This window comes from Haplochromis burtoni, unplaced genomic scaffold, assembly GCF_018398535.1.
Source record: "Haplochromis burtoni strain Fernald_Lab_line unplaced genomic scaffold, NCSU_Asbu1 Contig_822, whole genome shotgun sequence".
Classification (NCBI taxonomy): Eukaryota; Metazoa; Chordata; class Actinopteri; order Cichliformes; family Cichlidae; genus Haplochromis; species Haplochromis burtoni.
This window is the reverse complement of record NW_024583183.1, coordinates 34,998-56,295: the sequence shown is the minus strand read 5'-3', so window position 1 is coordinate 56,295 and position 21,298 is coordinate 34,998. Positions and strand designations below refer to the sequence as shown.

The 21,298-nt window shown below is 36.7% G+C and overlaps 2 protein-coding genes across 2 annotated transcripts in view; both read right to left on the bottom strand.

Annotated features, from left to right (window-relative positions):
- Positions 1-324: 324 nt before the first annotated feature.
- Positions 325-15,234, bottom strand: LOC102303755 (integrin alpha-M). The gene is made up of 30 exons (XM_005950905.3): positions 14,512-15,234; positions 13,095-13,197; positions 12,809-12,912; positions 12,588-12,658; positions 12,389-12,503; positions 11,245-11,372; positions 10,951-11,096; positions 10,497-10,647; positions 9,762-9,909; positions 9,016-9,089; positions 8,777-8,894; positions 7,877-8,043; positions 7,622-7,768; positions 7,304-7,513; positions 7,062-7,195; positions 6,685-6,827; positions 6,420-6,574; positions 6,171-6,296; positions 5,754-5,827; positions 5,537-5,678; positions 5,349-5,447; positions 5,175-5,254; positions 5,009-5,095; positions 4,859-4,928; positions 4,661-4,759; positions 4,471-4,551; positions 4,244-4,354; positions 1,413-1,523; positions 1,229-1,339; positions 325-1,048 (listed from the first exon to the last, which is right to left on the bottom strand). Exons 1-30 carry the CDS (start codon positions 14,546-14,548, stop codon positions 959-961), a joined length of 3,432 nt encoding a protein of 1,143 aa, XP_005950967.1. The 5' UTR covers positions 14,549-15,234; the 3' UTR covers positions 325-958.
- An 886-nt stretch (positions 15,235-16,120) lies between these two features.
- The window catches only part of LOC102304057 (integrin alpha-M), a 31,074-nt gene continuing 25,896 nt past the window's right edge, over positions 16,121-21,298 (bottom strand). Inside the window, exons 19-30 of the mRNA XM_005950906.2 lie at positions 20,903-20,976; positions 20,593-20,734; positions 20,404-20,502; positions 20,223-20,302; positions 20,065-20,151; positions 19,879-19,948; positions 18,706-18,804; positions 18,494-18,574; positions 18,276-18,386; positions 18,015-18,128; positions 17,828-17,938; positions 16,121-17,649 (exon numbers count right to left, since the gene is read on the bottom strand). Coding sequence (XP_005950968.1) covers positions 17,548-17,649; positions 17,828-17,938; positions 18,015-18,128; positions 18,276-18,386; positions 18,494-18,574; positions 18,706-18,804; positions 19,879-19,948; positions 20,065-20,151; positions 20,223-20,302; positions 20,404-20,502; positions 20,593-20,734; positions 20,903-20,976 — 1,170 coding nt within the window. The 3' untranslated portion in view covers positions 16,121-17,547. The remainder of the gene's footprint in view (positions 17,650-17,827; positions 17,939-18,014; positions 18,129-18,275; positions 18,387-18,493; positions 18,575-18,705; positions 18,805-19,878; positions 19,949-20,064; positions 20,152-20,222; positions 20,303-20,403; positions 20,503-20,592; positions 20,735-20,902; positions 20,977-21,298) is intronic.

Sequence of the window (21,298 nt, the reverse complement as noted above, 5' to 3'; positions counted from 1 at the left end):
TAAATAAAATGTATAAAAATATACAGAGTTGAGACATGTGCAAGACAGTGGTATTACTGTACAGTATGGAGTGCATAATGTTGAAATGTTTACTGTTTACTGAATGTTTACTGTTACATATTAGTGCTGCTTTTTTCATTTGTATTTTGAACAGTTTCCTGGTTCTGAAAAAAGACTATGAAAGATGATAGGAAACAGATAGGAAACTCTGTTATAGGTAATAGTTAGTAAGTGAGGGAGGGAGTGATTTCAGACTGTTAAAAACTCCAAATTCTTTTAATTTTTGGGCTGAAGGAAGGACAATACTCGGTGTATAAATGCTCAATCAACAATTCTTTATTTCCATACAAGCTGTCCATATCAGCTTCTTATAACCTCTAGTGGCCCCCACCTAGTCATAAAAGCCTAAACATTCGCATTCTTTCTCTGGTACGGCGCCTAAGTTATGACCTCGGCTCCCTGTCTTTCTGCTCTTCGTAAAGGTGGGGGTATGGAATGTGGTCTGTCTCTTCTATTATCGGCACAAGGTCCTCTGCACACAACATTCTCTTCATGATTCAGCAGTATGAAATGTCAAGAAACGGTGTAACACATTCACAGCAGATCAAGGGTACAGGGTAATGCACACCTGTCTAACAAATCCAAAAATGGTCACATTCTTTTAACCCAAAAATATAATGGAAACTAAGCTGCATACAGAGCACACAATCTAGACTAAAGGATATTATATGACCTACAGCAGTTAACATAATTCAACTACTTTAACTACAGATATAAGATAACATATGATAACAGAATAATCTCACAAGACATAGCTGTTTGTGTTTAGCGAATCAAACGTGGTAGCACTGACATTTATACGCACAATATTCATTCCTAAAAATATCAGAAGGGTATATTCACAGATATTCATCCTATTAATTTAGTTTACACCTACAACTAAAAAATGTGATCTTTGTTATTCTGCTGTTGCATCAGTCCCTGGACCTGGAACATCTGCTGGATTTTCATTTATCATCTGTTTGTATTTGCTCTTGAAAAATCCAGCCTAGGAATGCAAGGGAAAAAATCAAGCAATCATGAATTTCAGTGGCAGTAAAAATTTAAATAAATAACCAAGCTACATAAATGAATATTCTAACCTCTAAATTATTTTTTAACTGGAAATCTTCACTAAAATGTTTTAAACCTTTGTAATTTTTGAAAAAATGTAAGAAGTGTCTTTCACCTTGTACAGGCCAGCAGTGAGTAAAGCCAGAAAAGCCAGTCCTCCCAGACATCCTCCAATAATTTCTTTGGTGAAATTTGGCTCAGGATACACTTCTACCACAACTTCAATCTGAGAGAAAACAGGATGTCGATGCCAAAGAAGCTCTTAATAACTCAAACAATAGACAAGAATGTGTACTCACCTTACGAACAGGAGGGTTGTCAGAACCTGTTGAAAAGTAGATGTACTGGTTTTTGTCGTACTCAAGACTGACTGTGCTGGTTAAGAGGAATTTGGCAGATTGAAGTCCAATCTAAGAAAAAAAAAAATAGAATGAGCTGGCCATAAATTAGATTATTTCATTTACCAAGTTACTCATACATATACAGGAACAATGTGTGTTCACCTCTCGCCTCTGTGGACAGTCTTTATCCTTCAAGCTCGGGTCTGCTACCAGAGACCTGAGAGCTTGAGGGTCCTGCTGGTCCCTTTGCTGTTCAGAGAACTGCATTCTTCTGCACAGATATTTCCTGGGATCGGCTGGAGCCATTCACCTAGCTTGGGGGTCACTGTACTCTAATTACCACTTGGATCACTGTTACCTTCACCCTCCACATCTTCTCAAGCTCTTCTCTGAGCCCTTGGTACTTCTCCAGGTTCTCAATTTCCTTCTTCCTAATGTTGCTGTCATTTGGTATCACTATGTCTAGCACTACAGCCGTCTTCCTCTGCTTGTTGGTTAGCCATCACCATTTTGTCTGTCTGTATGTGGAAGTCCCACAGGATCTTCGCTCAGTCATTCTTGACCACCCTAGGGGGGTGTCTCCTATTTTGACCTCGGGACTTCCAGGCCATACTTGACACAGATGTTTCTGTATACCAGTGTCCCAAACTTCTTTTGCTAGGCACGCCAAGTCCAGCCTTAGGATGCTGAAACCCTCCATGCATGGTCAGGCGTTTCCTTGTCTTGATATCAGTGGCTTCTCCTCCTTTGGCAAGATTATTACCCCAGTAGGGTAGCCAGTGTTGGGGAGTAACAGAATAGATGTACCGCCGTTACGTATTTTAAAATACAAAATATGAGTAACTGTGACAATTAGAATGCCATTGTTACCATCTGACTACACTACTCAAATCTGAATGAGCTTTGAATTAGGTATGAGTTTAAAAAATAGATTTCCAGATTCAAATCAGTCTTAGTTTTAATAAGCCAATATCGATTCGTTAAATCCAGAATCGATTTTTAAATATAAATGTATTTTGCCAGAAACATCAGAATCTCAGGTTAAAGCTCACGAAACTATTTCAACAACAGCCAAACAGCAAAAAAACAAATGAGAGCAGGTAAACAGATTCCGCAAAAAGATATAAACACAAAGAGCCGATCATTAACCCGACAGCACATACATTTACACGCTGCGGGTGCTGGAAGCCGACACCTCACAAATTCTGAAGCTGCAGGTTTCATCACTCTGTGCCCAACAGTGCATATCCTTGGTAGATCCCCCACTTGATGGTGACTTGTGCGATGGGGTTGAAGTTAGCTTCTAGTGTTGTACGCCACATTCCCATTCAGTTCATGATGAAGGCTCCTAGAGTCATGTTGATCTTTTACAGTTCTGGACATTCCAGGATCCAGGTGTGGGGCATCGAGTCATAGGCCTTCTTGTAGTCAATCCAGGCAGCACACAGGTTGGTCACCCTAGTGTTGCAGTCTTGGCTGACTGCTCTGTCTAACAGTAGCTAGTGTTTTGGGCCTCTGGTATTCTTGCCAATTCCCTTCTGTGCCCTGCTCATATATTGAGCAATGTGCCTGTTCATTTTAGCCAGATAGGAGCTTCCATGTGGTACTGAGGGTGGTTATTGGCTGGTAGTTGGATGTGACTGGAATCTCTGGGAACTCTTTCAGTACTGTTGGAAAACCATTTCAGGTGACTACATCACAAAGCTCATCGAGAGAATGTCAAGAGTATGCAAAGCAGTAATCAAAGCAAAGGGTGGCTGTTTTAAAGAATCTAAAATATATGTTTTGAGTTATTTCAAACATTTTTTTCTACATAATTCCATATGTGTTCATTCATAGTTTTGAAGTGTGTCCAAACATAATGCTAGGAAAGTACCTGCAGCGGGTCAGGGAAGTCCAGAGGGGTGAGCTGAACGGTAAGAACAACGGTAAGCTATCAACACCTACACCCTGCCCATGATCAGGTACCCTGCTGGAATAATAAGCTTGCCAAAGGAGGAGATAGAAGTCATTTAGATCAAGATGAGGAAGCTCCTGACCTTGCATGCATCCTGCGGCTGTATGTTAAGTGCAAGAAAGGAGGCCGGGGACTGGTGAGTGTCAGAACCACATTCCAGGATGAGTCAAAGAACATCCATGAATGCATAATGAAAGTGGCCCCAACCAACCACTTGCTCAGTGAATACCCCAGGCAGCAGAAACCCAAGAATGAGGAGCAAGAGGAGGAACCATCATGGAAGGACAGGCCCCTGCACGGTATGTACCACTGTCAGATAGAGGAAGTGGCTGACATCCAGAAAGATCCTGTGGGACTTTCACATACAGATGGACAAAATGGTGATGGCTAACCAACCTGATACAGTAGTGGTAGAAAAGCAGAAGAAGATGGCTGTAGTGATAGATGTAGCAATCCTGAATGACAGCAACATCAGAAAGAAGGAACATGAGAAGCTGGAGAAGTACCAAGGGCTCAGAGAAGAGCTTGAGAAGATGCGGAGGGTGAAGGTAACAGTGGTAATCAGAGCACTAGATGCAGTGACTCCCAAGCTAGGCAAGAGGCTCCAGCAGATTCCAGGAACAACATCTGAGATCTCTGTCCAGAAGAGCGCAGTCCTGTGAACAGCAAGGATACTGCACAGGACCCTCAAGCTCCCAGGCCTATGGTAGAGGACAGTCGCTTGAAGGATAGACCGCCCGCAGGGGCGAGAGGGGAATTTTTTTTTTATATACAGTATATATACATATATATATATTAATGAAACATGTAACACAAATTTCCCTTCAACTACCTGCTCTATCCATCCTGAACTGAGGTTGGCAGATATTTCATATGTCCTCTTCATCCGTCTTTCCAGGAATGTGTTGCACTTGAACACTCTGCACCTGGCTACAGAGCAGTCCTGTTGGTGATTTAAAGAAGACTGAATGGAACACTTGTCTTGACCCAGTGCAATTTGAATTTTAAAATCTACTGTGAATTTACATTTCAGTAGCTAATGTGCAGAGGTGTACTTACAACTACTTTATTTGTCAGTATTTGAGGAACAACATTTTTGAAAGGTGGTTCTTCATCATTTCCTCTCTGACAGTCTGTGACCTGGAATACATTTAAGTGCCAGTGTGATTGGTCCTCCCATACATCTGTCCCACAGCTAAGCTTGAGCCATTTTGGGGTCAGCAGCTAAATCTTCTGGAATATAAATTACCTGTAGATTGCTCAAATCCACCCAAATGTCTTTTTCACCAAGCTTCACTGGAACCCTGATCACCACAGTGAAATTAAGCGCTCTGATATCATTTGTAATCTAAACAAGAAAAGAAAAGAATTACAAGCTTAATAGCTAGGTTTATATCAGACAATACATTTTAAAAAAATAAAAATCTATGGAGAAGGTATATTTCACCGTGACTGACTGTTGAACTGGTTTCTGCAAACTATTCATCCCAAATGTGAAATTGTTGTAACTGAGGGAGCTAAACAGATATATTTTTAAGGTTAAATACAAAGAAAAACAATTAGATAGATAGATTGATTTAAATAGAACAGCACATACTTTTCAAATGTCATGAAAATGCTGTATTTCACATCAATCCATTTCTTTTTGTAAAGTTCACTTGTAGTGGCATGCTCCTGATTTCCACTGAAAGAGAGAATTGAAAATATTTGTATTGTGTCTGGGATATTGCTTTAATGAGTACATGTACCAAAATGAACAGTACCTGCTGGCATTCACAGTGACAAAGATCTTCTTCTCAAGTAGACTGTTGTTGTCAATTCCATAGGAAACAATGAAGAAAACCTTAATTGAATGAGAGAGATAAGACTGAGTAATAATTTTTGCTAAATTATGCAGAACGTAGAATATACTTTATGTATAAAGAAAACAAACAAACCTTAGTTTTGCTCTTGAAAATTGGCTTGTCAATAGTGCAGTCTGTCCTTCCCGGGGATAAACCATCTTCACTGTCCAAGGGGCTGCACTCAATTCTTCGCTTTATTATAAAATAAAATGACTGCTAGATGGATTGGAAGAGCAGCAGATCAGTGATGAATTGATACAGACTTGATCCTGATACCTTACCTGCTGACTCGTGAACTTCCTGTAGGAGAGTCCAGCTGGGTGCGTGAGAATAACACGACTGTTGTAGGAGTTTTCTCCTCTGTTCTCCACTGTGACTGTGACATTCAAAAGCTCATCAATGCCCACTTTAACCTCTGAGGATCTGGCAAAGTATAAAGGAGGATGAGAACAAAGGAAAAGGAAAGCAGCCAAGCAAAGTCTTGTAATTCTGCCACACCTGGTGAAGTTGAAATCCACTTTCAGGTTATCAACACACTTGTTGTCATTGCCACAGTTGATCTCAAACCCTAACTGTGGAAGAGCGCATGATGGAAAAAAGTATTTACATGACGTTTTATTTACGGATTGCAATTTGAACATTGTATAGCCAAATCCAATGACCAATTTTTGTGTGCTGCCATTTAGTGGAGGCTTTGTGTTGTTGTTACAGGAAACAAAACAACTTGATCCATTTATGGAAGACATCTTGGTCCTCTGGACAATTTAAAGTGTATAATCTAAGACAAAAACTATAATTTTAAGGTAAAGAACTATGTAGAGTAGGACTCATTTTTCCAAAAACTGATGCCTATGCGTGTAGACAAAAGAATTAGAAATCAGGGTGTGGAGGAAGTTGTTTTGTTAATAGACTTACAGGATGAATGGTTGTTGTTTTAGCCTGTGGGGACAGACTTGGTTTGGGATCTGTGTTGGAAGATAAACCATCAAATGTGAATTTGAGCTCATTGGAGAGCACATTGAGAGAGTCTTCAGGACAGGCCTGCAAGAAGAGGGATGAATGGTTTAGATTCAGTGTTAAATGACTCTTTGCATTGAAATCGATTGATTGTATTGTATTGTTTATATTTTGTTTAGTTTTTTTCCAGATATTGTTAGATTTTACCTCAATATAGAATTTTACAGTTGAACACTGTCTGTTTCTTAAGTCTATAGTAAATGATCCAGACTGCTCTTGTTGTTTCCCACTGATGTATGCTCGGTTGTTTGGAGGTTTCCGAGTGGCATCCACTGTTAAAGTATAATGAATCCTTGCTTGAGCTGGAATAAATCACAAATGGATTTCAATGCTATGAATTTATATAAATAAAAAACATTAAGCTGATGGGTAGTGACTTTGTAGTTTAGAAAAGGAGAGGAGAATGATGAACCTGTGTTGACTGTAGACACTCTGCTCATGGTAAAGCAGAGTTCAGCTGTGTTCTCGAGTGGTTTTGAGCAGTCTACATTCGTAGTAAGGATTTGCTTTGGGCTGAATGAAACGTCAGTTTTCACGATTACTATGGGCCTTGATCTGGAAAGTAGTAATATACATGTGAACTACTTTTACCTTCATAATTAATAACATACTAACATATGGTATCATTAGTGGTGTTCTCACCAGAATTAGTAACACGATTTCACAAAAGTAAGCACAACACATTTTATAAACCACTACTGCTTAAAGGTTTTTGGTCACTTAATAATATTTTTAAGATGGCAGAAACATTGCCAACAATAACACATGATTGGACTGTCTTGGACTTACCTCAATAAAACAACTTTCCCCTTTGAGCCCACCGCTAAGTCAGGCAGTCCATCACCACTCTGGTCAAAAGATGACTGACTGATTGACACGCCAAAGAACTTCAGTCCTGACTCGACCTCAGAGCCAGTAATTCTCTGTGTACATGGAAATATTTTATCTAATCAAGTTGCAGATTTTGTCAATATTGAGATTACATGATAGATGAGTTTAGACATCATTGTGAGCTCTCTGATGCTGTGCACCTGTGAGTAAGTAGGACTGATTCGTCCTCCTTCACTGTGGAATATGTAGATGCTGCCTTCACCATTATTCTCCAAAGGTGCTCCAACTGCCAAATCCCTGAATCCATCTGAGTTTAGATCAGGCAGCACAGCAAGAGAAGAGCCGAACCTTCCTTTGACAGCTGCATGTCCTCTTAGTACTAATGGATCATCAAAATTACACTCCACAAACTAAAAGGAAGAGAGTTAATATTTTATGATCATTAAGAAAGTTGGCAAATAAACTGATTAATTTAACTGTAGTACATAAAATATTATAAATATTCTAAATATATTTACCGAACCAGTTAATCTGCAAACATAAACTCTTCCCTCTCTATCCGGCTCCATGTACATTGGGGCTGATATGAAGATTAGATCAGTGATGTCATCATTATTTATGTCCATGGTACACACCTCTGCCCCGAAATATTCACCAGTCTGATACTGTGTAAGGAACAAATTATTAAAGAAAAAAACATCAGATACATAAAAATAATACAGGTTTTGATTATAGTTTATTTTTCATGTCCACCTTATACTGTAAAGCTGTACCTGCCACGGAAATGGCTCAATCGTTTGTTTCATAAAGCTTTGTCTGTTAGCTGTTGAGAACTGTAAACTCCATGTCACAGCAAGCACTGTTCCTCTGTGTTTGAACCTTGGAGCACCAATAACTGTCAGTGAGCCACGCTGGGTTTTAGCAATTGCCATGGAGTAACCTAGAATTTAACAGTCAATCAGTCAAAGTCATTAGTTAAAAAAATCTAATGTGGCTAACATAGACAAATTGTATAGATTTTTCTAAAGTACCTCTGCAGGGAGCAAAGTTTGAAATTACATATTTCAACAACTGTCTAACATACCAGATTAAAACAAACAAAAAAACTTACTTGTATCCTATAATTCAGCCATCATTTGCAGTAAGAAGCCTTCTATTTCAACATACCCTTTTCTTGCCTCAAGCCTACTGCATGTTACAGATGTCTGCAGACCAAAAGAAGTCTTCACCTGATTTTATTCTGAATCTATTTGATATTTAAAGTGATTACAGTTTCTATACTCTGAATCACAAAGGAACCCCCAACATACTTACTAGTGAGCATATCCATCCAACCATACATTCATCCATTTGTCTATCATCTTACTATTGAGGGCAGTTTTTGGTCATTTAAACCTAAATTTATTTGTTATTGTTGTCTTTTCTTATTCCAGTCTTCTGGGTTTTCCAGGTTTTTTTATTTATTGTTTTTATTATTTTAATTGTAGCCATTTGTTTCATATTTTATGTTAAGTAACAGACAATCAAAACAATGTGACTGATATTAAAATGCTTTTAGCATATACACCTTCAGCATTTTGAATATTTTTTTCAGTTTTTGTATTTCGTCCAATAATAATAATTACAGCATAGCTATGTTTACAGTTAGTTTGTTGTCAGTGTAATATTCTCACCAAGATAACTGTCAGGCTTCAATGGCATCTCGTATGTTTTCACCCTGTCATACCCAGTTGTAAATTGAGTATAGCCTCCCGTCCACTGGTTGGCACCAACAATAGACATTTGAATTCCCTGCAGTGTAGATAGATATATATTGAATTCATAGAAATTAATTTAAAATCTGAAGTTTGTTTGGCTGCCCTTTTTTGTATATCACTTGACTGTCTGGTTAGTTTAAAGTGGTTTTAATTACCTCAGGCACATAAGCTACATTGAATCCCTCTTGAGCCATTTCCATTCTCAGTGACTCCCCACTGGTTTGAGATCCTGAAACACAAAAATAAACACAAATTTAAAAGACTGTAATAAATTCCGATTTGCTCATTCATGCTATTATTATGGCTTAATGGTATAATTCTAAATAATGACTTGCTGTTTATTGAAAGCGTGTCAGAGTGTATTTTGGTCATTTTACAAATGGACAAAGACAAAATTATCAACTTCAGATGGAAGAATTGCTATAAATTTTAAATACAGTTAGAACCACGAGTTTCTGGACAATGACTCAAGCTGTGCACATTTTCAGCTTTGATTCAAGTTGTTTGAAATAAAGACAATAACCATATTCATAAAAGTAAATAACAACTGAAACAGCAAAAAAAAGCACAGACATACGTAACAGACATATCTGTAGACATGTAAGAGAGGGGGAAAGACACAGCACCGAAACACTGATGAGAATACTACAGAGAGTATTAAAATTTAATCAGAACTGGAGATCTCAAGTACTAGGGATATCTGAGAAGCCAAAAACAAACAATGGAATAATGAAAACAGAGGATTCCTAATATTATAAATTAATTTATTAATCAGAAACTTCCAAAAATAAAGTAATTTAGAAACAAATCCCACCAGTCACCAAATTCCTTTTTCTCCATTGTAATGCTCTACCAGGCCTTTACTCCAGAAAATGTCAACAAAGCAAGTTTATGTTTGTACCTTCGATAGAGATTGTTTTCTCTAAGTTCTGTCGTATTATTTCAAGTGCGTTGAAGTCCCTAACTTGAAACACGTGTTTGTCTGAGGGAAAAGATGCAATGGTGTCCAGTTCTTGTTTTGCCTCAGGTTTATTAAACGCATCCCCCACCTAGAGGGGAAAACACACACACACATATTGAAGTTATTATATTGTGTGGATTTGTTTCCCTATTAAACCAAAGGGATCCAAGTATATTTGCATTTGCAATGAGTACTGAGTTTGTATACTGTACTTTCATAATTTCCCCAAAATAACAAAATGCTCTTATAGATGCTAACATCTAAATACATTATAATAGCCGTTTTTACATGTCTATCACCCATAGCAATCAGTTTCCTATCAATGTTTGTACTTTTTAAAATGCATAAGAAAATTAGTAAGTAAGTAAGTTTTATTTATATAGCACCTTTCAAGATAAAAGTGCTTCACAGAAGCTAAAACCTAAAAATAAAAGTTAACCAAAAGCAAGTTTTAAAAGATGAGTTTTTAGCTGTTTTTTAAAAGCGACCACGGAGTCCACAGATCTCAGGCTCAAAGGGAGCTTCACAATCTGGGGGCCACAGTTACAAAAGCTCTGTCGCCTTTTGTTTTCAGCCTCGCATGTTGGACAACCAGCCCTGGTCACATGACCTCAGGGACCTGCTGGGAATGTATAAATTAGGTTAACTTTACAGGCTCAATGAACAGGTACTTACCCCAATAGCAAATCGAACAATTTTTTTACTCTCTGCTAGCTGTGCTGCATATGGTAAGTGATTTGAGTCTTGAGATTCTCCATCAGTTATAACTATCAGCACCTTCTTTGCATTTGATCTGGATCCCCTTTGTGGTGTAAAAACATTTTGGCTGTTGAATGAAGAAAATAGAGTTTCAGTTCATTTTTTATCTTGTTGTCTTAGAGGTTAAGTAAAATAACCTCTTAAATAACAATCATACCCTGCTTTTTAACAGTATTTTCTTCTAACATAACAGGGAATTTAGATTTCAGTTAAATATAGCTCTAAAAGTACAGTTTTTATATCTAATATCTGACTTGCTCCATTAACTGTATAGACATCCATAAACACTAGACTCTTTTGAAAAAAGTTACATCAGTGTTTTGGATAGAAAGATCACACAATAAACATGCAAAATCTTGGCAGCACTTACACAGCGTGTTCGATGGCCTTAGCTGTGTAAGTTCCTCCACGTAGTTGTGTAATTCTATCAATGTTAGATTTCCATGATCCAGATGAGAAAAAATTATTAAAGTAGTAATGGACCTTTGGTGAATAAGAAAACTGGGAAACAGAAAACTGAAGAAAAAACATGCACAAAAAAATAAGTGGAAAGTGGAAATAAGTAGAAAACATAAGAAAAAAAACATATTTTATGGAAATTTAAAAAAGCTACATGTACTTGTAATGTCTATGTCTAACTGAGAATAGCAGTGCAGTTCCTCACCTTTGTATCACTTGAGGGAAATGACCCAACGAGGTTTTTCACAAAGGTCTTTATTTTTTGAAAATCTTGATGATTTACACTCCCTGAACCATCCAACAGAAAGGCAATGTCTGTTCCAATCAGGCATTCTGTCAAACAGATGGGCAAGGAATGCTCTTTTAGTGTTTCTGAACTGCTCTCTGTGCCTTTTTTGTGAAAAAGACTGAATTTCTTGGTATTCTGGAAGAATAATATTAACATCATTGTTTTCACTTTAAATCTCCTTTTCACTTCAGTTATTTGTATTTTTTCAGGAAGCTATAAGAAATCACAAACAAAGAAAAGGAAACATGTCACTCTTAGACTGTCACGGCTGAGCAGCCGGTGTGTTTCAGATGTTAGACAAGACACAAACTTGCCATTGCCAGTGTGTGAATGTGTGTGTGAATGGCTGAATGTAGCGAAAAACGCTTTGGGGTCCTTAGGGACTGAGTAAAGCACTATACAAATGCAGGCCATTTACCATTTACAAACGCAGAAACCAAGGAGACAATCATAAATAATGGCTGACTTTAACCTCAACTGAAAGCTAAATAGGAATAACACATGAACTATAATCACAAATCTAACATGAGACGAATAAAAAAATATACTCAGAGCGTTGGTTCAGAGACCCAGCCTGTGACACCAGGCCATGGTTGTTTAAGTTGACTAAAACTAAACAAAGAAAAATAGAAAAAAAAATAAAACTCTTTTTTAATTAACTCAATCAAATTCAAACTAGTAACATGTAGTTACATTTAATTAAAAAAAACTAAAATGTACAAATTTTGTCCTATTTGCCAACTCAACCAGTTTGCTGAATACAAGCACTCTTCTCTTCTTAAGGGGCGTGGGGGTTCAAATGTACATGTATGGTTTGCAGTTCTTGATGAAGAGACACTGTAATTCTATTATATGTGGCAGATGCAATGACAGTAAGTATTATACTCTGTTTTATGTTGTCTCAACTAAACTCCTCTATGTATCAATCAAAGCTTACATTGCAAATAAAAAAGAAAGTAATTCGATTTTGTTCATTCTGTGACCCCCACTGCCCATGTTGTATGTGTGGGTATGCGTGAAACATAAGTATATTTTCAAATCATATAAGTATGCTAATTACCGTCAATGGAAGAAGGGATTGGAGGTCCAAATCTATTGTACTGGTCTATCTGAAAACACACACCATTGTACATGGTGTAGCTTTTGCAGTCCTTTGGAATAGTTGGACCACATGCCTGAAAAGAAAAAAAAGGTCAAATTCTGATTAGAGTTAACTGATTATTTTCCTGTGCCAGTGTATTTGCAGTTCGCCAACTCACCACAGTGTTTTGGGTTCCAGGATCACTTTTCATTGTCAAACCAAGAGACATGTTGATTGCAAAATGTGGCTCTGGATTGGAAGCATTCATTAGATGTTAAAACACTCATAAAATACATTTTGTGATCACTAGAAAAAAAAGTTGAATATGATTTAATGCATACTTGAAAAATGCTGTCAGAGTTTCAGGACATTCTGTTGAGACATTAAGAAACGACCTACCTTGAAATTGTATATTTTGGCAGGTTTCTCCAGAGGTGGTACACCTGTATATTTTCCCTTTTCTGTTTTGTGAATACTGTTCTAGTGGGGCACTGATGAGCAAGCTAACGAGAGAAAACCAAATATAAGATACAAGTTTGGTGGATAAAGTGAAGTGAAAAAGCTCCAATTGTTTTAATAAGGATTACATGATTCAATATTTCTTTGACAAAAAAGCAAAAGTATTAGTGGTAATTATAAACAATTGGAAACCCACATTTAACCTAAAAACCATGCTCTGACTTACTCTGATTGTCTTTGAACCACCTGGTAGCCAAAACCAGCAGCAGAACTCCTAAGGGTCTTCCAAGCCGCAGGATCGATATTGAAACAAAGTGCAGCATTTAAGACTGAGAATTAAAGTAGAAAGAAAAACATTATTGAAGCTGATTATGGAATAATAATGTGATTTTATCAGCACTATCTATAATCACTTATAGAAACAGTATACAGTCTGTGTTAGTTTCGTTGTATTTCTTAAATGCAGCCACAATGTTTCTTTTATGACCACTAGAGAGCACCAAAGTCCAACACTTTAAAGCTCTGAATTTTATTACTCAGAACAGTTATTGAGTTAAAAAACGTTTTTAATATTTTAATTTGGAATCAGTTTTGTGTCTTTGATTGTTGTATTTTAATCCATCAGTCCAAGAGTAAGTGCTGAAACATAAACTTTAAAGAAAAGATATTGTAGTACTTTTTAAAGCTCCAGATATTTATCAGGTACAGCACAGTATCAAAACATATCATTACTATACTGTATAATTTGCTTATTTACAGTATTGAAAAAAAGCAGCTAAATAGACAATCACACCTGTGTGCACATACATCCTGCTCTCCTGAACCAATTCAGATTCATCAAGTTATGACACACACACACACACACACACACACACACAAGACAGAAAATGTCTGAGATAAGTAAGGTTTGTATAGCATTTCTATAAATCCCAAAAATAAATTGAAATCAGCAAACTGTGATTACTAACTTTGCTATTCAAAAAATACAAAGAGGCAAATACTTTCTCAGATGAAAATCATAAAATTACAATCTAATTTTACATTGCAAATTGAATGTCCTGTACAAGGCTTCCCCCTGAAATGACCGGCCTTATTTTTGCCTTCATTTTTTGGGCATTAGCTTTACACAGCTTTCTGAAATAACCAGTATATCATATAGTGCTTGTTCTACATGTATTTGAAAAATATACCTCATCATTATTACATGCACTCATTTTTTTTCTTGTCACCATGACTCAGCCATATTAATATGATCATTATTGTTTCAACAATAGTTAAAAACTATCAGTCGGCTTAGAATTTGTTTGATTTTTCATGTTATTTACATTTCTGCTCAATTGTTATACAGACATGAATAAACATGATATTAAACATGTCAGAATAAACTGGACAGATACATATGATGTGACATTAATGTAAAAAGCCTCAGGTTTGGTTTAGCCCTGTATGTGTAGCTAACAGTACATAACAGTCAGATATGTATGTATAACGATTGCATGGACTTATTACAGTTTTTGAACCTGTTTTAGTTTTATGATTGAAAAACACAGTTTTCATCAAAATGCCAGTCATAATTTTACTGTTTGCTGACCTTCATAATTAGAAAATAATAGATAAAATCACAATACACAAACTTGTTTTACCTGACAGGAATAGTGTAGCACTAGATATCCAGTCCATTGTGTGAAATGTTACATCTGCTGATAGTGTCAGAGAAGAGTTGAAAGCAGAAATACAAAAATGATACAGTGCTTCCTCAAAGATAAGACAGTCATTTAAAGGAATTATTATGTAGGAGGAGTTACATCATTATTTTATGACACTATAGACTGTGGTGGTATTGCTTAAGTCTTATCCAGTGATTCAAGCACTTGATTTTTATAACAACTGAAACGTTTATTAGTTTCTAGGCAACAAAATCAACTCATGTAAATAATAGTTAAAGGTTTTACTTGGCTATTTATTATTCTAACTTCAGTTTTTGTTGCCAATAGATTGGTACAGCATCTGCAGTGGTGTGGAGACTGTACTAGTCTGTCATGGTAAACAGAGAGCATTAAAGCAAAGCTCTCGATTTATTGATCAATCTGTGTTTCTAAGATCATCTATCAGCAAATCAATTATTAGTGACTGAAAGATTGTGTTTATGGATGTATACAATGGAAATTCACTTCCTCTGAGATATGGTTGAGGAGATCAGTCATTTGGGAAAGCTGTTGCATCTCCACATCAAAATGGGTGTGAGCAGTGATGAGGGGTCATGGGTGCAAATGTACCTCTACTTTAGACAACGCCCTTTCAGTTCCAGTGTGTTGACCAAACATTCATGGATTACCACTAATGCTTCACAGCACGTCACTGTGACTCAATACGGACCCAAGTCATGCAGTGTAAAACCAACAAAATTATTCAAGGTGAAGAAATGTAATATTCTTCAATGGCCAAAAATATGTCAATGTCCAAAAACGAACTATTTTTTATAACTAGAACATTTACAGGAATTTGTTTTTAATCTTGAATGGATTAAATGTTATCCTGAAAAGAGTGCTTTCTTATTTCAAGTATGTTGAACGTCCTGACTTGGAACACATTTGTCAGAAGAAGATGTCATGGTGTCCATTTCCTGTTTTGAGCATATTTCAGCTGTCGTAGGGCGAGAGGTGGGGTACATATCACCACTCTGTCATAGGACTAACACAGAGAGACAGACAACCATTTGTACTCACAAGTAACAGTAGTAGTAGTAATATAACAAAAATATAGCTAGATGACATGGTCTCATTCAAAACAATAATCTGTTGAACACAATTTAATCATGGGAAAATTTTCCAGGTAATTAAATCAACTTAACAAAGGTTTTGTTAATTCACAGAAAATATTCACTTTTTGTTCTTACTTTTTTCTCTAGACCCCTTGTATTTGATTACTGTTATTTAGTATGAATAGTTTTTGAATCGTACTCATTGCTGTTTTAATACTGAAAAGTGGGCTTGTTTCTATTCTATTAGTTTTTTTGACTTCCCCGTGTGTGAGTTTTTCTGTTTTCTCTAATATCTTCTTCAGTATATCATATCATGTTTATATTATGTTATGTTGTTTGATGTTTTCTTCTTGTGCCCTTGTCTCTGTTTTTGGTTTCAAGTCTGTGCCTCCATTCTCCATTTTCCCTGTGTGTGTGTGTGTGTGTGTGTGTGTGTGTGTGTGTGTGTGTGTGTGTGTGTGTGTGTGTGTGTGTGTGTGTGTGCGCGCGCGTTGGCCTATGTTCCTTCAGGATCACATACCTGGTGGCAATTACACACTCGCTCTGATGAGATCGTTTGGGCAGCTTTGAAAGGATGCAGCAGTGCATCAGCATCAGCTTATGGCTTGGTGCCTTGAAAGCAGCTAGTGAAGTGCTACTCCTACTTTGGTTATTGTTTGGATTTGTTGTAAAGTTATGTTCACCAGTCTGTCCATGTGCACAGGATTTGGAAATTGCGAGCTGCTGAGTGGTGTGTGACTCTGGTGTGGACTCTGGGATAATATTGACATGAGTCTGGGTCTAAGCAAAAGCCCTGTGGAGACTGGTCCTTCCAACTGCTTTGAACTTTTTGAGTCCTGTCTCTAAATAGGTCTTGCTGATATTTGCAGGTTGTGTGTGTGTGTGTGTGTTTATCTGTAGGAAAATCTTTAACACTTATAGAATAGATATATACAGTTAAAAGTCTAAAATGTATGCCCTCTTTTTCAAGGTGTCCAGTGGGCAGGATTAAAGTCTTTGTCAGGCCAACACTAGTCCCAAGGCCTTATGTTTGACACCCCTAATTTATAAGGTTGTTGAAATCTGCAGACAGCTGAGACTGAAAAACTCCCTTAGATGAGTTTATGAATGTTTCTTCCACTAAAAACACTACAAACAGATGAACAGAATCAACTTTTTAGGATGTTGTTACAAGAATGATTGTGCATGCATCACACTAAACAGTCCATTGCGTTACATCCATGAAAGTAGTTTGAGAAATGAGTGACGTATTGATTCTGCTGACAAAGTCAGAGTTGAAAACCAAAATGCAGAAGTTACAGGGTGACTGTTCAGAGTTACGTCAGTGATTTAGAGGAAGCCCTGTGTACACCGAGCTACAATACTGACAGCACTATGTTTTAAACAGTACATGACACTGTATTGGGATTATTTTTGTTTTTGATCATATAAACAATATACATACAGATGATGCCAGAAAGGTCTAAGGATTAATGGCTGATGCATGTGGATTGGTTGCAGTCATGTGTAGCTTCCTTAAAAATTCCTACTTCTTTCCACTTCCTGCAGTGTCACTATGTGTCAAAACTATTCACAAAATCACCTATTGGTGGTGCTAAAGAGACAGTTGCGCCAAAACTATCAGCACAAAACTACAAAAACTAACAAGAATTTGCATGTATTGCACTGCAATAAGCACAAAAATTCTAATTCACTGTACAATGTTTGCAATTCAAACTCAGAAATATTCATTGTATAGTAAAGTGTAAAGTGTTGAATGAGTGGGTGAAAGAATGATGTCAGATATAGCAAGCTGTTTTTGGTTTAATTAATCCAATGTGGTAGCATTGACATTTTTACACAAAATGTTGACTTCTAAAATTATAAGGAGGATCTATAGCTTTCATATAGTTTAAACATGCAACTACAAATGTGATCTTTATTTTTCTGCCGGGGATGGACTTCCATCGGTCCCTGGATCTGGACCGTCCTCTGCATTGTCATTTATCATCTGCTTGTACTTACTCTCAAAAAATCCAGCCTAGAATTGCAAGGAAAAACATAAAAATGCACCAGTCATCCATTAAAAAGATTAGTGAAAAAAACAAAGCTATATGAGTGAATATACTAACCTTTAAACTATTTTTAACTGAACATGTTATCTAAAAACTTTAAAGCTGTGCAAGTAATTGAAAAAAAGTCTAAAAAGTGTATTTTACCTTATACAGACCAGCAGTGAGTAAAGCCAGAAAAGCCAACCCTCCCAGACATCCTCCAATGATCTCTTTGGTGAAATTTGCCTCAGAATATACTTCAACCACTGCTTCAAGCTGAGAGATAATAGAATATGGATTATATTCAAGATCTTTTACAACTCAGACAAGAGAAAAAAAAATATGTAATCACCTTGTGAACAGGAGGATTGTTGTTAGACACTGTTGAAAAGTAGATGTACTGGCTTTGGTCATACTCCACAGTGGCTGTAATGGTCAAGAGGAATTTGGTAGATTGCAGTCCAATCTAAGAAAAATGGAACACAATGAGCCAAAATTGGGTGTTTTTTGATTTAATAGGAAACATACTTATGTTAAAAAAAACAACAACAAGTTATTAGTACATACTCAGGAACAAATCTTAATGAGACAACACAAACTTCCCTTCAACTACCTGCTCTATCCATTGTGAACTAATGTTGGCAGAGATTTCGTATGTCCTACTCTGCAGTCTTTTCAAGAATGAGTTGCACTTGAACACTCTGCACCTGGCTACAGAGCAGTCCTGAGGGTGAGAAAATGCAACATAAGCTGTGATCCCGTGTAATGTGATTTCTTTTTAAATCTACAATTAGGGTAAATATGAACAGTTAAGTACCAAGGCATACTTACCACCACTTTATTCTTTTGTATTTTTGGAACAAAATCTCTGACACTTGGTTCTTCATCATTTCCTCTCTGACAATCTGAAATCTGTGTTTGATTTATCAAATAAAAACAGTTTGATAGTTTTATTAGTTCTAATTTCACCACATCCATCCATCCATATCAAAATTTAAGCCATTTGTGGAGTCAAAAACTAAAACTTCTGACAAATGTAATACCTGTAGACTGCTCAAATCCACCCAAATGTCTTTTTCACCAAGCTTCACTGGAACTTTGATCACCACAATGAAATTAAGCGCTCTGATATCGTTTGAAACCTAAACAAGTAAAGAAAAGAACAATCAACCATTAAATTTAGGTCTAAATGATACAATGGACTCATACAATGGAAAAATATAGATACAGTGTTGGGAAAAGTGATTTCCTATTTTTTTTTTTGTATGTTTGTCACACAAATGTTTTAGACCATCAAACAACGTTAAATATTAGACAAAAATAACAAGTAAATACAAAAGGCAGTTTCTAAATGAAGGTGTTTATGTTTGAGAGGAAAAAATATCCAAACCTACATGGGCCCATTCATTGTTGCAGAATTGTTGTAATTCAGACACAATGGAGGGTTTTTGAGAATTAAAACCACCTTTGTAATGTCATATCACAGCATCTCTTTGGGATTCAGGTCAGGACTTGGACTAGGTGTGCTTGGTGGCGTTTTTTGCATCCTTGTCCTGCTCCAGAACCCAAATGTGCTTCAGCTTCAGGTCATAAACAGATGGCCCAACATTCTCCTTCATGATGTTTTGATATGTTTGTCTCATCAGTCCACAGAGTATATTCCCCAAAGTCTTGGGGATCGGTAAGATGTTTTCTAGCAAAACTGAAACGATCCTTTATTGTTCCTTTTGCTCAGCAGTTGTTTTAATCTTGGAGCTCTGTCATGCAGGCGATTTTTGCCCAGACTCTTTCTTATGTTGGAGTCATGAACTCTGACCCTAACTGAGGTAAGTTGTGGGAGATCTCAATTGCTTTGTTTCTTGTTGGTTCTGGATTTTCCTTGAAACACAGCATGATGTCTGACTGTTGAGGATCTTTTAGTTTACTTAATTTGTCAGGCAGGTCCCATTTAAGTGAATTAAGAAACGATATTGCAGTAATCAGGCCTGGGTGTGGCTAGAGGAATTGTACAACTTTCCAAAAATGTGATACACCACAGTTAACTTGTGTTATAAAATTAACATAAATGTTTTTTTCTATTATCTTGGTCTAATAACAACATTTTTTTTGGATTATCTGATAAACATTTAAGTGTGACAGACATATACAAAAAAAAAAACAGTAACTCTGGAAAGAGGCAAAAACTTTTTCACACCACTGTAGAAGTTTAAATGTACCTTAACTGATTGTTGGACTGGTTTCTTCAAATCATTCTTCCCAAATGTGAAATTGTTGTAGCTTAGTGAGCTAAACAGATAATGTATATTTAATGTTTAAAATATATATAATACTTGTTATTACATACTTATTTGTTACTTACTACATGTAATTCTTTCTTTAGTTACAAACAAAACAACACATACCTTGCAAATGTCATAAAAATGCTGTATTTTACATTAATTGATTTCCTTTTGTAAAGTTCACTTGTAGGGGCATGCTCCTGATTTCCACTGAAAGAGAGAAGTGAACATATTTGTAATGTATACATGGGGCTGTTACTTAAATGAGGAAGGAACATTACCTGGTGGCATTTGCAGTGATAAAGATCTCCTTCTCAAATTGACTGTTTGTGTCAATCCCATAGGAGACAATGAAAGAAGCCTTAATTGAATGAGAAAGATGAGTGACTTCTCTTTGCCTTTAAATTGTGCAAAATTCAGAAAAAAAGAATTGATAAAAAAATGTTATTTACAAAAAAACACCTTAGTTTTGCTCTTGAAAATTGGCTTGTCAATAGTGCAGTCTGTCCATCCCCGGGATAAATCATCTTCACTGTCCAAGGAGTTGCACTCAATTCTTCCCTTTATTAAAAAAACAAAATGATTCCTGGATGCATTTGAACAACAACAGATCAGTGATGAACCGATACAGACGTGATCCTGATGCCTTACCTGCTGACTCGTGAACTTCCTGTAGGACAGTCCAGCTGGGTACGTGAGAATAACATGGCTGTTGTAGGAGTTTTCTCCTCTGTTCTCCACTGTGACTGTGACATGCAGAAATTCATCAATGCCCACTTTAACCACTGAGGATCTGGTAGCACATGGAGAAAGTTGAGAAAAAGAGAGAGGAAACAAGGCTACAGTCATACTAATGCCACAGTGCATCAAATATAATGTACTTTGAGCTCTGATAAACCATGTTATTTTTCAGTTCAAACAATATGGCAACAATAGCTGTGCTCACACAAGCAAGCCTCACCTGGTGAAGCCGAAATCCACTTTAAGGTTATCAACACATCTGTTGTCAGTACCACAGTTGATCTCAAACCCTAACTGTGAAAGAGAGCAATATGGAAACGTAAATAAAGTATATATTATTTGCTTTATGAACTAGTAGATTTTAAACTGAACTGGGAGCGAATTAAGTGACTTCAGTACCAGGTTAATATGTTCAAATTTACATGTACATGTAAGGTCTGTGGCTGATATATTCCGAAAAAGTTGAAGTAATAATACGGATTATCTGGAAAATCCTGTAAATAAAATATTATCCCTAGAGGGACATTGCTCCTCCCCTTTGTGAGTGTGGACGCTTCATCTCTTTGTTCTTGAATGCTTTGCTTCTTATATTGATTTTTATTGATTTTTATGCTGA

Excerpts from the sequence above, each read along its gene's own strand:
- LOC102303755 (XM_005950905.3), bottom strand. The coding sequence starts at position 14,548 with ATGGACTGGATATCTAGTGCTACACTATTCCTGTCAG. Across the intron at positions 9,910-10,496 it reads TTGTTCGATTTGCTATTGGG|GTGGGGGATGCGTTTAATAA; the intron begins GTAAGTACCTGT and ends TTTCCCCTCTAG. Across the intron at positions 6,575-6,684 it reads AGTGTCTACAGTCAACACAG|CTCAAGCAAGGATTCATTAT; the intron begins GTTCATCATTCT and ends GATTTATTCCAG.